At 36.2% G+C, this 15,455-nt stretch overlaps 1 protein-coding gene and 1 pseudogene across 7 annotated transcripts in view; both read left to right on the plus strand.

The window, feature by feature from the left end:
* The window catches only part of Arhgap12 (Rho GTPase activating protein 12), a 114,936-nt gene that overhangs the window by 17,737 nt on the left and 81,744 nt on the right, over positions 1 to 15,455 (plus strand). For 6 of the 7 annotated variants that reach the window (XM_078023436.1, XM_078023435.1, XM_078023438.1 and 3 more), the window contains one exon: positions 728 to 1,489. In XM_078023436.1, coding sequence (XP_077879562.1) covers positions 812 to 1,489 — 678 coding nt within the window. In that variant the 5' untranslated portion in view covers positions 728 to 811. Of the gene's footprint in view, positions 1 to 727; positions 1,490 to 15,455 lie in introns of those variants that run through there. The other variant, XM_013360989.4, reaches the window with a different exon arrangement.
* LOC144367384 (non-histone chromosomal protein HMG-14 pseudogene) lies at positions 1,688 to 10,313 on the plus strand (annotated as a pseudogene).

Genomic DNA, 15,455 nt, shown 5'->3' on the forward strand with positions numbered 1-15,455 from the left:
GGAACAAGTATATTTTTTAACATTTATAAATAAAAAGACTGGTTATCTATTAATATTTGTGAATTTGGCCTAAAAAGGATTGTGGCCCTAAGAGGGAAACCAAGTGAACAGGTAGTTTCTTTTGGTTATCTATGTGTAAGTTTTGCCTAGTAATAGCATTATTTAAAAAAAAATTAGGAACATACTCTTTTTAGTTGTGTAACTTAAACCTTTTTAAAGCTTGCTAATAATGTTTTAAATCTTCCCAAAACATAAGAAGTAAAACATTAAGGTGGGGTCATTGAAGTCCACTTTCAAAAGCTTTCTTAGGTGTTGCATATAGTGAACCTAGCTCAGTATCTGGCCATTGACAGGTGCCCGAGACATATTAGTTATTATTATTAGTGAGCCTTCCTAGGAAAATGAAGGAGGTTTGAAGTAGCCATGAAAATTAGGAAAGTGCTTTCCAACTCTTACTTTTGATAGTGTTGTGTTGGACTGGTTAGTATGTTCACTGTTCCAGTCATTAGTTTTAGTTTGGGTCATGAATTACTGAAAAATTTAGATTATAATTAAAATGAAAGTATTTTTTTAAAATGTAGGATAATACATATTATGTATTGTTTCTTTTCTGGGATTTGAGATTTGAAGGTAATGTTCTGTATTACCTGTATTATGTGATGTTTGTGAACAAATAGCAAATCCAGATTACATTAAATTTTTTCTTTGTTCTCTTCTTCCATTTAAGTAACATACTATATTAATGCAGCAAGTCCTAAAGCCATAATGTGGCATGCCATCCTTTTTGAGAGGTGAATAATATTGAATAAAAATGGCTGACAGAAGTGGGAAGATGGTTCCAGGACAAGTGTATATTGAAGTGGAATATGATTATGAATATGAAGCCAAGGACAGAAAGATTGTGATAAAACAAGGGGAGCGGTACATCTTGGTGAAAAAGACCAATGATGACTGGTGGCAAGTTAAACCAGATGAGAATTCCAAAGCCTTTTATGTGCCAGCCCAATATGTTAAGGAGGTCACGCGCAAAGCTCTAATGCCGCCTATTAAGCAGGCAGTTGGGCTGCCAAATAATTCTATGAAAATGATGCAGAGTCTACACCTTCAGAGATCGACAGAAAATGTGAACAAATTGCCTGAGCTTTCAAGTTTTGGGAAGCCATCGTCGTCTGTTCAAGGAACAGGTCTTATTCGTGATGCCAATCAGAATTTTGGACCCAATTATAATCCAGGTCCCACTCTCAATCTAAGCCTGGACCTGACCCATAATAATGGAAAGTTTAACAGTGACTCACATTCTCCTAAAGTTTGTAGCCAGAACAGGACGCGCTTATTTGGTCACTTCCCTGGTCCAGAGTTCTTGGACATTGAGAAAACTAGCTTCTCCCAGGAACAGTCTTGTGATTCAGTAGGAGAAGGCTCGGAAAGAATCCATCAAGATTCTGAATCTGGAGATGAACTTAGCAGCAGCTCCACTGAACAGATAAGGGTAAGATTTAGAATAGAATGGTGAAACACATGTCCTACTTTAATTAAAAATTAATTTTGTATTTTATTTAAAGTCTTTATATAAGATTTAGGACTTATTTGTTTTGCTTTATATTTTCAGAATATGTGGATTCTGTCTTGATATAAAGAGTTAGAAAATATGTCACTTTATAGTTTTCATAATTCTTTGCCTTTCAGGACTGGGACTACTTTAAATTTGGGAAAGTTATTTTTTTCTCTTTATTGCCTAAGGCAGAAGGGATTTACTTATTTTAGGCAGTGATGATATTTCTTTTTACCTTTTTCTTGTATCTGGAGATCAAACCCAGGACTTCTCACATTCTGTGAAATTGCTCTGCCACTGAGCTACAACCTTGCTTTTTGTTTTTCTATTTTGAGACAAGGTCTTATTCAATTATGCAGACTAGCCTTGAATTTGTGATCCTCCTGTCTTAGCTTCCACATAGTTGGGCTTTCAGGTGTGTGCCACCACACCTTGCTTAATGTTTGTTTTAATAGAAAAACTTTTACTGTTTCCTTTTTCTGCTCATTTTTGACTTATTTCTAATGAATCTCAGACAATAATAGATACATGAAATGTCACTGGAGTATTAACCACTAGCTATTGCTCATTGAAACTAGTTTACTAACCTTAAATACCAAAAAATGTAGAGCAAAGGAACCTTTACTTCCACTAATATACTTTTGTGACTTAAATATCTAAATATCCACTCTTGACTACATGGAACTTTAGCCTACAAAAAATTTTAGGTTGTTGATTTCAGGGTTGATTCCCCCCACCCCTCTTCTCTTAACCTAATTTTGTTTTGCCTCCTAATTTTGCTGCCAGGTGTATGCCAGTTTATTTTTCATGTGAAGTAAAGCCATTTTAAAAGCATATTCATATGACTGGCGATGTGGCTTAGTGGCAGAATGCTTGTTCAGCTGTGCAAAGCCCTGGGAGTAGTGGCACACACCTGTAATCCCAGCTACTTGGGAGGCTGAAGCAAGAAGATCACAGGTTGGAGGCCAGTCTCAGCAACTTAGCAAGGCCTTATCTCAAAATTTAAGAAAATAAAAAGGTCTGGGATGTTCTTCAGTGGTAAAGTTGCCTTTGGGTTCAGTTTGCAGTACTACTCCACTGCCCCCCAAATATGGGTGAAATTAAAATTTGGGTGCATTTAGGAAAGTCTAATTTTAAATAAATTTAAAAATTATTAAGTTTGGGAGTGAAGCTCGGTTGTAGGGTATTCATCAAGCTAACTAAGTCAGTGTATGACTAGAAGGTTACTTAGTTGTGGTCTCATTGTCATGGAAGTATATTCTTTTTGTAGGTTGTAACTTTTCTTGTAATATTTTTGAATGAAATAGGAAAAGGGAAGGTTCTCTAGAAAAACTTCAGGTGTTTGAGATCAGTTTATCATTGTGGGTCTCAGTAGACTTTCCTTCAATCTTCATATGACACTCTGACATAGAATACATAGTGTTTCCTGACGTTTTTCTGTGCTAGCTCCTTATCAAGCTAATGGGCTTTGGGAGATACATGTTTTCTTTTCCAACCAGCTATCTGCATATTTCACCCATTGTATTTACGTGCATGAACAATTATGTGTTCTTTTCATTGTGGTCATTTTAAGTTCACTGCAATGGAAGTTCATGGTTCCCAACTTCTACTTGGTCGCAGTACTGTTTGGAAGTACTACCAGATTTCTTTGACCAGCTGTCTTCCTAACTCTGAGACAGCTGTTTTCAACCTTTTTCATTTTCTTAATTTCACTGATTCATTTGCTTTTTCCTGTGCTCTTACTAGATAACTTTGTTGCCTTCTACTTCATAGCAAAAAATAAAAGCCATGTTATCAGAACTACTTCAACTTTGGTGAGCACATTTTGCATAGTAGTTAATAGTTTTGGTCTTAAATTTGAATCTGGTTGCATATCACTTGCCAGCCTTGTGATAATCAGAAAAAAATACTTTTATTTTTCTTTGTGGTGGTAGGTGTAGAATTCAGGGTCTCACACATGTGAGGCCAGTATTTCTACCACTGAGTTTCAACCCAAGGAAAACTTACTTAACCTCCATGTGGCAATTAACTTCATCTTAAAATGAGGATCATAGAGTTGTTCAGTACATAGTAAATACATTAGGTATCTATTGATGATTAATAAATTTTATTATCTCTCAATTTCTGTGGACCAGTAAATCAGCAACTTAGCTGAATAGATGCGAAGGCTTGGGGTCTCTCCTGGGGTTGCTCCAGTATTATACAGGCCTGACTGGCCTAGGAGAGCTGCTTCTGAAGATGATTTAGTCCAATGGTTCTAGTTATGCCTCTTTACAGCTGCTTGAGTGTTGGTTTTTTTTTTTAATTGGTTATTCAAAACATTACAAAGATTGCAGAATCACATCAGTTACACATCCACATTTTTACATAATGCCATAATAGTAACTGTTGTATTCTGCTACCTTTCCTATCCTCTACTATCCCCTCTCCCCTCCCCTCCCATCTTCTCTCTCTACCCCATCTACTGTAATTCATTTCTCTACTTATTTTTTTCCCATTCCCCTCACAACCTCTTATATGTAATTTTGTATAACAATGAGGGTCTCCTTCCATTTCCATGCAATTTCCCTTTTCTCTCCCTTTTCCTCCCACCTCATGACTCTATTTAATGTTAATCTTTTTCTCCTGCTCTTCCTCCCTGCTCTGTTCTTGGTTGCTCTCTTTATATCAAAGAAGACATTTGGCATTTGTTTTTTAGGGATTGGCTAGCTTCACTTAGCATAATCTGCTCTAATGCCATCCATTTCCCTGCACATTCCATGATTTTGTCATTTTTTAGTGCTGTGTAGTACTCCATTGTATATAAATGCCGCATTTTTTTTAATCCATCTATTGAGGGGCATCGGGGTTGGTTCCACAGTCTAGCTATTGTGAATTGTGCTGCTATGAACATCTATGTGGCAGTATCCCTGTAGTACGCTCTTTTAAGGTCTTCAGGGAATAGTCCGAGAAGGGCAATAGCTGGGTCAAATGGTGGTTCCCTTCCCAACTTTCCCAGGAATCTCCATACTGCTTTCGATATTGGCCGCACCAATTGGCAGTCCCACCAGCAATGTACAAGAGTACCCTTTTCCCCACATCCTTGCCAGCACTTGTTGTTGTTTGACTTCATAATGGCTGCCAATCTTACTGGAGTGAGATGGTATCTTAGGGTGGTTTGATTTGCATTTCTCTGACTGCTAGCGATGGTGAGCATTTTTTCATGTACTTGTTGATTGATTGTATGTCCTCCTCTGAGAAGTATCTGTTCAGGTCTTTGGCCCATTTGTTGATTGGGTTATTTGTTTTCTTATTGTTTAATTTTTTTGAGTTCTTTGTATACTCTGGATATTAGGGCTCTATCTGAAGTGTGAGGAGTAAACATTTGTTCCCATGATGTAGGCTCCCTGTTTACCTCTCTTATTGTTTCTCTTGCTGAGAAAAAACTTTTTAGTTTGAGTAATTCCCATTTGTTGATTCTAGTTATTAACTCTTGTGCTATGGGTGTCTTATTAAGGAATTTGGAGCCCGACCCCACAGTATGTAGATCGGAGCCAACCTTTTCTTCTATCAGAAGAAAATATCAAGGTCCTTGATCCATTTTGAGTTACTTTTGTGCATGGCGAGAGAAGGGGATTCAGTTTCATTTTGTTGCATATGGATTTCCAATTTTCCCGGCACCATTTGTTGAAGATGCTATCCTTCCTCCATTGCATGCTTTTAGCCCCTTTATTGAATATAAGATAGTTGTAATTTTGTGGATTGGTCTCTGTGTCCTCTATTCTATACCATTGGTCCACCCGCCTGTTTTGGTACCAGTACCATGCTGTTTTTGTTACTATTGCTCTGTAGTACAGTTTGAAATCTGGTATCACTACACCTCCTGATTCATACTTCCTGCTTAGAATTGCTTTTGCTATTCTGGTCTTTTATTTTTCCATATGAATTTCATGATTGCTTTCTCTATTTCTACAAGAAATGCTGTTGGGATTTTTATTGGCATTGCATTGAACCTATAGAGAACTTTTGGTAATATCGCCATTTTGATGATGTTAGTTCTGCCTATCCATGAACAGGGTATATTTTTCCATCTTCTAAGATCTTCTTCTATTTCTCTTTTTAGGGTTCTGTTGTTTTCATTGTGTAAATCTTTCACCTCTTTTGTTAGGTGGATTCCCAAGTATTTTATTTTTTTTTTGAGTATATTGTGAATGGAGTGGTTGTCCTCATTTCCATTTCAGAGGATTTGTCGCTGATATACAGGAATGCCTTTGATTTATTCGTGTTGATTTTATATCCTGCCACTTTGCTGAATTCATTTATTAGCTCTAGTAGTTTCTTTGTAGACCCTTTTAGGTCTTCTAGGTATAAAATCATATTATCCGCAAATAGTGATAATATAAGTTCTTCTTTTCCTATTTTTATGCCTTTAATTTTTTCGTCTCTCTAATTGCTCTGGCCAGTATTTCGAGAACTATATTGAATAGAAGTGGTGAGAGAGGGCATCCCTGTCTTGTTCCAGATTTTAGAGGGAATGCCTTCAGTTTTTTTCCATTTAGAATGATGCTAGCCTGAGGCTTAGCATACATAGCTTTTACAATGTTGAGGTAAGTTCCTGTTATCCCTAGTTTTTCTAATGTTTTGAACATAAAGGGATGCTGTACTTTGTCAAATGCTTTTAAGGCGTCTATCGAGATGATCATATGGTTCTTATCTTTAAGTCTATTGATATGGTGAATAATGTTTATTGATTTCCGTATATTGAACCATCCTTGCATCCTGGGGATGAATCCTACTTGATCATGGTGCACGATCTTTTTGATATTTTTGTATACGATTTGCCAGAATTTTATTGAGGATTTTTGCATCTAAATTCATTAGGGATATTGGTCTGTAGTTTTCTTTCTTTGAGGTGTCTTTATCTGGTTTGGGAATCAGGGTGATATTGGCCTCATAGAATGAATTTGGAAGTTCTCCCTCTTTTTCTATCTCCTGAAATAGATTGTGGAGTATTGGTATTAGTTCTTCTTTAAAGTTCTTGTAAAACTCTGCTGTATATCCATCCAGTCCTGGGCTTTTCTTGGTTAGTAGTCTTTTGATGGCTTTTCTTCTATTTCCTCACTTGATATTGGTCTGTTTAGGTTGTTTATATCTTCCTATTCAATCTGGGTAGTTCATATGTCTTAAGGAATTTATCGATGCCTTCACTATCTTCTATTTTATTAGAGTATAGGGTTTCAAAATAATTTCTAATTATCTTCTGTATTTTTGAATTGTCTGTTGTGATGTTGCCTTTTTCATTCTGTAAGCTAGTAATTTGGGTTCTCTCTCTTCTTCTCTTTGTTAGCGTGGCTAGTGGTCTATCAATCTTATTTATTTTTTCAAAGAACCAACTTTTAGTTGGCTTTGTTATTCACTGTAATTCTCTGGAGATTGATCCAGGTTTGTGTGTCTATCAATATTCATTCTTTTTATTGTCGAGCAGTCTTCTGTGATATGGATATGCTATAGTTTATTTAACCATTTATCCATTTAAGGATGTTTAGGGTTTTTTTTTTTTTTCCCTTCTAGTTTTTGGCTTCATTAAAAAAAAAACTGTTCAAAACATGTTTGTACAGGTTGGTGTGTGAAGGTAACTATTTCTCTGGGATAAATGCTGGTCAATATAGTTGTATAGTTGTTTCATGTTTAGTAATTTTTACTTTTACGTATTTGTTTATTTTTTGATATTGGGGGTTGAACCCAGGGCACTTAACCATTTAATTACATTCCCAGCCCCTTTTATTTTTTATTTTGAGGCAGGGTCTTGCTAAGTTGCTGAGGCTGGCCTCAAACTTGTGATCTTCCTGCCTCAGCCTCCCAGGTTGCTAAAGGTGTGCACTGCCATGTCCAGTTTATATGTTTAGTTTTTTAGGAACCAGCCAAACTGTTTTACAGAGTGGCTGTACCATGTTATATCTCAGCAGCAGTGAATTAGTTTGTCTCTGTGCTCACCAATATTTGGCAATGTCATCTTTTCTTTGGTAACTCATTCTGATGGGCGTGTAGTGATATCTCATTGTGATTTGAATTTACATTTCCTTAATGGCTATTCATACATGACTTTTTTTTTTTTTTAAATTGGTGCTGGACATTGAGTTTAAAGTTTTATGCTTGCCAAGCATGTGCTCTACTATTGAGCCCCTCAGCCTCAGAAATCTTTTTATGTGTGTGTATTTTCCATAAATAATGTATCTTCCTCTTTATTGAAAAGTTTTACATGTCTTTTGTCAATTTTCTAATTGGATTGTTTGTTTTTTTGCTCTAGAGTTTTTAGCTCTTTATGTGGCCTGAATACTAGTCATTTGTCAGATAAATTATTTGCAGATATTTTCTCCCAGCATATAGTTTGTCTTTTCATCCTTTTAGTGGGGTCTTTTGCAGAGCAGAAGTTTTTTATTTTGATGAATTCCAATTTATTAATTTTTCCTTTTATGAGTTATGCTTTCAGTTCAAGTCTAAGAACTCCTTGCATAGCTTGTTCAGGCTTCTCTAGAGAAGCAGAACCAATGAGATGTGTTGTATACATATTCATATATGTATTTATATATGGTGGGAGAGAATGATAAATTTAAGCATTTGGTTCTTGTAAATATGGTGGCTTACAAGTTCAGAATCTATGAAGTGGATCTGCAGTCTGGGTCCCAGGGAAGAACTAATGTTGCATTGAAATTCCAAAGGCCATTTATTGGCATTGCTTCCCTTTGCTTTGAGTAGATGTTTTGTTCTATTTGTTCCTTTATCATTGGATGAAGTCTGCCCACATTATGGGGGTCAACCTGCTTTACTAAAAAACTGCTTTGAAAATGTTAATCTTTTCTAAAATACCAACAGAGAAACATCCAGAATAACATTTGACCAAATATATGGTCCCTGTGGCCCCTCCAAATTGACACAAAAGTAACTATCACAGAAGCCCTGAATTCTAAATCTTGTTTCCTTCTATGTTTTTGTTCCCTTAAAAGTCAATATTTTACATTTGAATATGTGATCTATTCAGATTTTATTTTTTGATAAGATTTGAGACTCAGATCCTAGTTCTTTTATTTTGACTTATAGATATCTAGTTATTACAGTAGCAGTTGTTGAAAAAACAGTGTTTCCTTCAACAAATTTTTTTTTATGTTTTTGTCAGGCCTGGTGGTACATGCTTGTAAATGACTCAGGAAACTGAGGCAGTAGGATTTCAGGTCCGATGGCCAGCCTGGGCAACTTAGTGAGATGCTGTCACAAAAATCCTGAGAACTGGGGGTGTAGGTTAATGGTTAAGCTCCTGTGGGTTCAATAAAGTGCCCCATAAACACCCACTACTTCCCCCCTGAAAAAAAAATCAAGTGGGCATATTTGTGTGGATCTGATTTTTGGTTCATATGGTTCGGCTTCATTCTTCCCTGTTCTTTTAAATAATGAGAACAATTATTGGAAAGAGGTCTAAGACAAATAGGCTGATTTAAAGATAAAAACACTGATGAAGGAGGCTATGAGGTGAGGTAATATTGTGTAGCCTTAATTACTATAGTTATGTAATAAGTCTTGAAATTGGGAATGCTGATTTCTACCACTATTCCTTTTCATAATTATTTTAGCAATTGTAGTAGGCTGAATATATCAACCCCAAATATCAGATCCTATTCCTTGGAACCTATCAATGTTATCTCATATGGAAAAGAGGTCTTTGCAAATGTCTTTAAGTGAAGGATCTTAAGATGAAGAGATTATTCTGGGTACTTGGATGTAGTCACTAATGTCTTTATAAGAGGCAGAGGCATCACACACACAGAAAAAGTGATATGAAGATGCAGCAGAGGGGTTGTAGCAGCAGCTAGGCAGCGCAGCTTCAGAAGGCTTCCACATGCTGTGGCTCGCAGCACTGGCACGTGCCCCATGCACCGCCAGGATGCCCAAGAAGAAGGTCAGCTCGGCCGAAGGCACAACGAAGGAGGAGCCCAAGTGGCAGTCAGCCCGCCTGTCGGCTAACCCTGCTCTTTGCCAAGGCGGACGCCAAGCCCCGAAGGTGGCGGGCAAGGATAAATCATCAGACAAAAAAGTTCAAAAAGGGAAAAGAGGAGCAAAGGGAAAACAGGCTGAAGTGGCTAACCAAGAAACTAAAGAAAATTTACCTGCAAAAAATGGAGAAACGAAAAACGAGGAGAGTCCAGCCTCTGATGAAGCAGAGAGAAAGAAGCCAAGTCTGATTAATCATACACCATGTCTTTTCAGTGGTCCCGTTTCCCTTCTTGTACAATCTAGAGGAATATTTTCATCAACTCTTTTGTAAATGCAAGTTTTTTAGTAGCTCTAGAAATTTTTTTTTTTAAAAAAGGAGGGAATCCCAATCATCCCAGTTTAAGTGTAAATGATTTTTTTTAGAAGTGAAATCATTTGCTGGTTGTTTATTTTTGGATACAATCAGAAAATAGTGGGATATTGAATTATGGGAGGCTTGGACTGTCTTTGGTGTCAGCTTAACATTCCATAGTTGGGGGGTTAGTTTTATATCCTACAATACAAAGCATATTAAATGACAGTTTGGAGTCACAGTATTGCATTTAATGTCTTGAATATTTTAAATTACTTCTATTCCTGTGTTTTTTAGTAGAATTGTTTCCTAAAGAAGACCACTACTGGATCATTGCTGTCAGAATTGTATGTACTCTGTAACATCTTTGGTTGTGGAAGTCTAGTTTTCCTAATATTTTTAATATGCTATGAAAGATTAAAAATTTGAGTTTGTTGTGTGTGACAGTTTTGAATTAATGGGATCTAAGTAACAACAGCATTCAAAGATACTGGTACTTGATATTCTATTAAGAAAAAATTGCCTCCAAATTAGAAGCTGGAAAGTCACTGGAATAACTGAAAAAAAATCACAGTATAAGGCTTTTTAGATTTCTGGTACATGTGTTAAGAATTGTGTACAAAGTGAAATGTCTGTATACTGATTCTCAATACAGCCAATAAAATCTCAAACACATGCGCGCGCGCACACATACACACACACACACACAAACACACAAAGATGCAGCAGAGAGGTATTTGAAGTTATTTGAAGATATTCTCTGTGAAGACGAAAGTAGTGTGGCCACAAGCCAAGGAATGCTAGCAGCCAGCTGAAGCTAGAAGAGGCAAAAAAGGAGTACTCTCTCAGAGCACTCTACCTCTATATATATCAGAACGGTTAATTGTACTCCAATGAGATAAAACTTTATTCAGTTGAACATAATGCTTATGTGTAGTTCTTTCAGTTTTTAATTTTCAGGATCACCCTTTTGTCATTTATGAATAGGAGTGGCATAAAAATTGATTTGTGTTTTTTCTGTGTGTGTGTGTGTGTGTGCGCGCGCGCGCGCACATACTGAGGATTGAACCCACTGAGCTGCAACCTTAACCCTTTTATTTTTTTATTTTGATCACTTAGGCTTCAAACTTGCAATTCTGCTGCCTTAGCCTTCTGAGTAACTGGAATTACAGGTGTATGTCATTGCACCCTGTATATGTAGGCTTTTGTGTGGATGTAAATTTAGATCAGTTGGCTAAATAACCTATAAGCGTGATTCCTAGACATTATAGTACAACTATATTTAACTTTCTAAGAAACTGCAAACCTGTCTTGCAAAGTGATTTTATTATTTTGTATTTCCATTAGCAGTGATAGAGAATATTTATTACTCCCTATCTTTACCAACTTTTAATATTGGCATTTTTTTTATTTAGACATTTGAATAGATGTGTAGTGTTTTTATGTTTTAATTCAAATTCCGTAATGAGAAACATTGTTAAAGCATCTTTTTATATGCTATTTTGCTATCGATTTTCTTTGGTGAGGTGTTTCCTCCTTTTTGCTCAGGTTTTTTTGGTACTGGGGATTGAACTCAGGGTCACTCAACCACCAAGCCACACCCCCAGCCCTATTTTGTATTCTACACAAAAAGAGACACACCCTCATTGAGTTGTTTAAACCCTTGCTTTGCTGAGGCTGGCTTTAAACTTGCAATCCTCCTGCCTTAGCCTCCTAAGCCGGTAGGATTACAGGTGTGCGCCGCAGTGCCTGGCTTGCTCAGTTTTTAATGGACTGGTTTTTAATTTTTTTTTAATACTATCAATTTGTGTGTGTGTGTGTCTCTCTCTCTCTCTCTCTCTCTCTCTCTCTCTCTCTCTCTCTCTCTCTCTCTCTCACACACACACACACACACACGAGTCAGATTCAATACCCAAGGGTGCTTTACCACTGAGGCATATGCCCAGCCCTTTTTTGTACTTTATTTAGAAACAAGGTCTCACTGAATTGCTTAGTGCCTTGCTAAGTTGCTGAGGCTGGCTTGGAACTCGAAATTCTCCCAACTCGGCCTCCTGAACCTCTGGGATTACTAGCATGTGCCACTGTGCCTGGCTCAATTTTATTCTTTTTCAAGAGTATTTTTATTTATTCTAGGTCTTTTGAATTCCATATAAATTTTAGAATTAGCTTGTCAATTTCTACAAAGAAACCAGCTGGAATTGTGTTAGGTATTGTTTGAAGTATGTAGATCAATTTGGGGAGTAATGCCACCTTAGCAGTTTTTAAATTTTTACTTTTGCAGTGACTGAACCCAGGGTTTTTTGCATCCTAGGCAAGCATTCTACCCCTAAGCTATAACCTCAGTCTCAACAATATTAACATTTCTTGCAGGGAAGGTCTGATCTGGTAGCACTGAATTCTCTCAGTTTTGTTTGACCCAAGAAAATATTTCTACTTCGGATGCATCATTTTTAAAATATAAAATTCTAGTTGGTGATTTTTTTCTTTCAACACTTTACATTATTTCACTCCATTTTGTTTGCATGGTTTCTGATGAGAAGTTCATTGAAATTCTCATCCTCATTTCTCTGTAAAGATGCACCCCACTTTACTTCTTTCAGAATTTTCTTTGATCTTTGGTTTTTCTGAAGTAATTCAAGTATTATATGCTGATGAATATGTATAGTTTTAGGGGACATTTATCCTGCTTTCAGTTTGGAACGTTTGTATTGGCATATAATCAGACTCACTGATTCTTTCTCCACTGTGTCCAGTCTGCTGCTTATATCATCAAATAAATTTTCTGTTTCTGTTATAGTGTTTTAATTCCTGGCATGTCGTTTTGATTCATGAAACTTTAAAAAAATTTTCTCTGCTTAAATTCCTCGTTTATTTTTGTATATTGTCCCCTTTTCCTTTTATACCTTAACCTGTTAATAATAATTATTTGAAATTCCCTATCTGATAATTCTAATATCTATTCTGTATCCAGTTTGATTCTGATGCTTGCTTTGTTTCTTTGTGTATTTTCCTACATTTTGACATGCCTAATAATTGTGGTTGAAAGCCAGATGTGTTGTATCAAGGAAACAGGAATTGAATTAAATATACCTCTCAGGTAGACATCAGTTTAATCTGGCTAAAGATTAGATTGTATTTAGTTTGCTGTAGTTGCAGGTACCAGAGGCTTTAAATTCCTAAAGTAACTGTGTTTGTCTTGGAGGTTTCTCAAAGAGCTCCTTCCTTCTTATATATCTGTTTCTTGGAGATCTTTCCCCTGTAATTGAGTATTGTTACCCTAAAGCTCTGTTGGTGTGATTGTAAGAAAGTGTTGGGGAAGGGATACTATTCTGTATCTGTGATTATATTTCAGGTCTTTTAGTGTGTCTTTGGACTATGAACTTCACAAGTGTTTCTTCCCTCCTCCTCTCCATTTTGTGAGACGGGAAGGCTAGAGAGGACTACAGTCTGGGAAATGCCCTTTCTCCAGGTTGGATAAAGCTTTTGGTAAGATCTTACATTGTGGAAAGTAGGTCTTCGTTGTGAGAACTATTTGAGGTTTCTCACTTGGTTGCTTTTTCTCTCTCTCATCAGAGCTGTGGGAGTAGCTTTCTTGGCTCTTTAAATCAGGTGTGTTTCGGAAATAAAACCCAGAAAATGTAGGGTCCCTCTTAAGATGGTTCCCATAAGTTAGTTATTCTTACCCTAGTCTCTATTCAGCCTCCAGAGTTCATCAAAATTACTATTTAAGTGTTTCTACTGGTTTGTTAGCTCCAGTAGTTTCTGATTTAGATAGGTAAATCTCCTCCGTGACTGAATTTGCCCCATTTTCAATATTTTGTGATAATGGTTTGCCATGAGACCTTGGCTCTCTAATGGGTCCACAGAAATCATTTGTTCAGCCTTTGTGTTCATGTTAGAATGTTAGTTGATGATTTCCAAGTTTTCTTCATGTCAGAACTAAAATTGGAAGTTCTGCATTTGTTCTTGTTTTGTATCCTGATACCTTGCCTAACTCAACTTATTGCTTTCAGGAGAGTTGATTTTTGTTTTAATTTTAATTCTTGGTTATTTTCCATGTAGACCATGATGTTATCTGCAAATAGGGATAGCATTGTTTCTTTCTTTTTGTTATGTATGCCGTGTATTTCTTTTTTTTTTTTTTTTCTTTATTGCATTTGCTAGAACATTCAATACAATGTAATAGGAAAGTGTTAACATAGATATCCTTGCTTTGTTACTGGTTTTAATGGGAAAACATTGTATTTCACTGTTAAATATCCTTTTATGTATAGGTGTTTTGGAAATCCTCTTCCTGGCGTTGAGGAAGTTTTCCTCTATTCTTGTTTTTTGAGTTTTTTTTTCCTTGAATCATGAATGGATATTAATTTTGTCAAATGATATTTTCGCATGCATTGATATGATTATGATTTTTAAAAAATCTTTAGCCTAAATGTAGGTTATATTGATTGATTTTGAACACTGATAGCTTTCCTGAAATATACCTCATTTGTTCATGGTCAAATTAATAACCTAATTTGGTCATTTTTTTAATGTATTAATGAATTCCATTTTTTTCTTTTTTTTTGCGTTTGTATTTAGAAGAAATGTTGGCTTGCTTTGTTTTTTGTACTTCATTTATTGTTGATCAGTGAGAATATCAACAGGATACTAGCTTTACAAAATGAATGGGGAAACCAGACATGATGGTACATGCCAGTAATCCCAGGGACTCGGGAGGCTGAGGCAGGAGGATCACAAGTTCCATGTCAACCTCAGCAAATTAAGACCCTAAACAACTTAGCAAGATTCTGTCTCAAAATAAAAAGAGCTGGGGATGTGACTAAGTGGTAAAGCACCCTGGGTTCAATCCCTGATACCAAGATGGGGTGTTCTTTATCTTCTGTTTTGTGTGAGAAAATGTGTAGAATTGGTGGTAATTAATCTTTAAACTTTTGATAGTGTTTTCCCATGAAACCTTCTGGGCATGGAGATTTCTATTTGAAAGTTTTTATTTATTTTTTTCTATATTAGGGATTTAACCATAAGGTACTTATGCTATAAGCACTCTTCACTGAGCTATATTTCAACCCTTCCCCTTTTTTTGGAACTGGGATTAAAACCAGAGACATTTTACTACGCAGCTACCTCTCTAGCCCTTTTTACTTTTTATTTTGAGATAAGGTCTTGCTAGATTGCATAGGGCCTCACTAAAGCTCTTGAGTCTCACCTGGAACTTGGAATCCTCCTGCCTCAGCCTCCTAAATTGCTGGGTTTACAGGTATGCCAGCCCTCAGTTCCTTTCGAGAAATTTTTATATCACCAGTTTGCTTTATTTGATAGTTATTGGGCTGTTCAAATAATCTAGTTCATATTATGGGAATTATTACATTTTGGTTTTAAGGTATTGGTATATATCATTGAAGTCATCAAATTTATATAGGTAGAATTACTGGTAGTATTCTTTTTCTTTCCATGAGTACAGTGTTTATGTTGATATTCTCTATTTTCTTCCCAATATTAGTAATTTATATTTTTTCTCTCACTTTTCTTTGTGTTGCTAGAAGTTTGTCAATACTATGAATATTTTCAAATAGCCAAGTGTGT

The sequence above is a fragment of the Ictidomys tridecemlineatus genome, chromosome 10 (genome assembly GCF_052094955.1).
Source record: "Ictidomys tridecemlineatus isolate mIctTri1 chromosome 10, mIctTri1.hap1, whole genome shotgun sequence".
NCBI lineage: Eukaryota > Metazoa > Chordata > Mammalia > Rodentia > Sciuridae > Ictidomys > Ictidomys tridecemlineatus.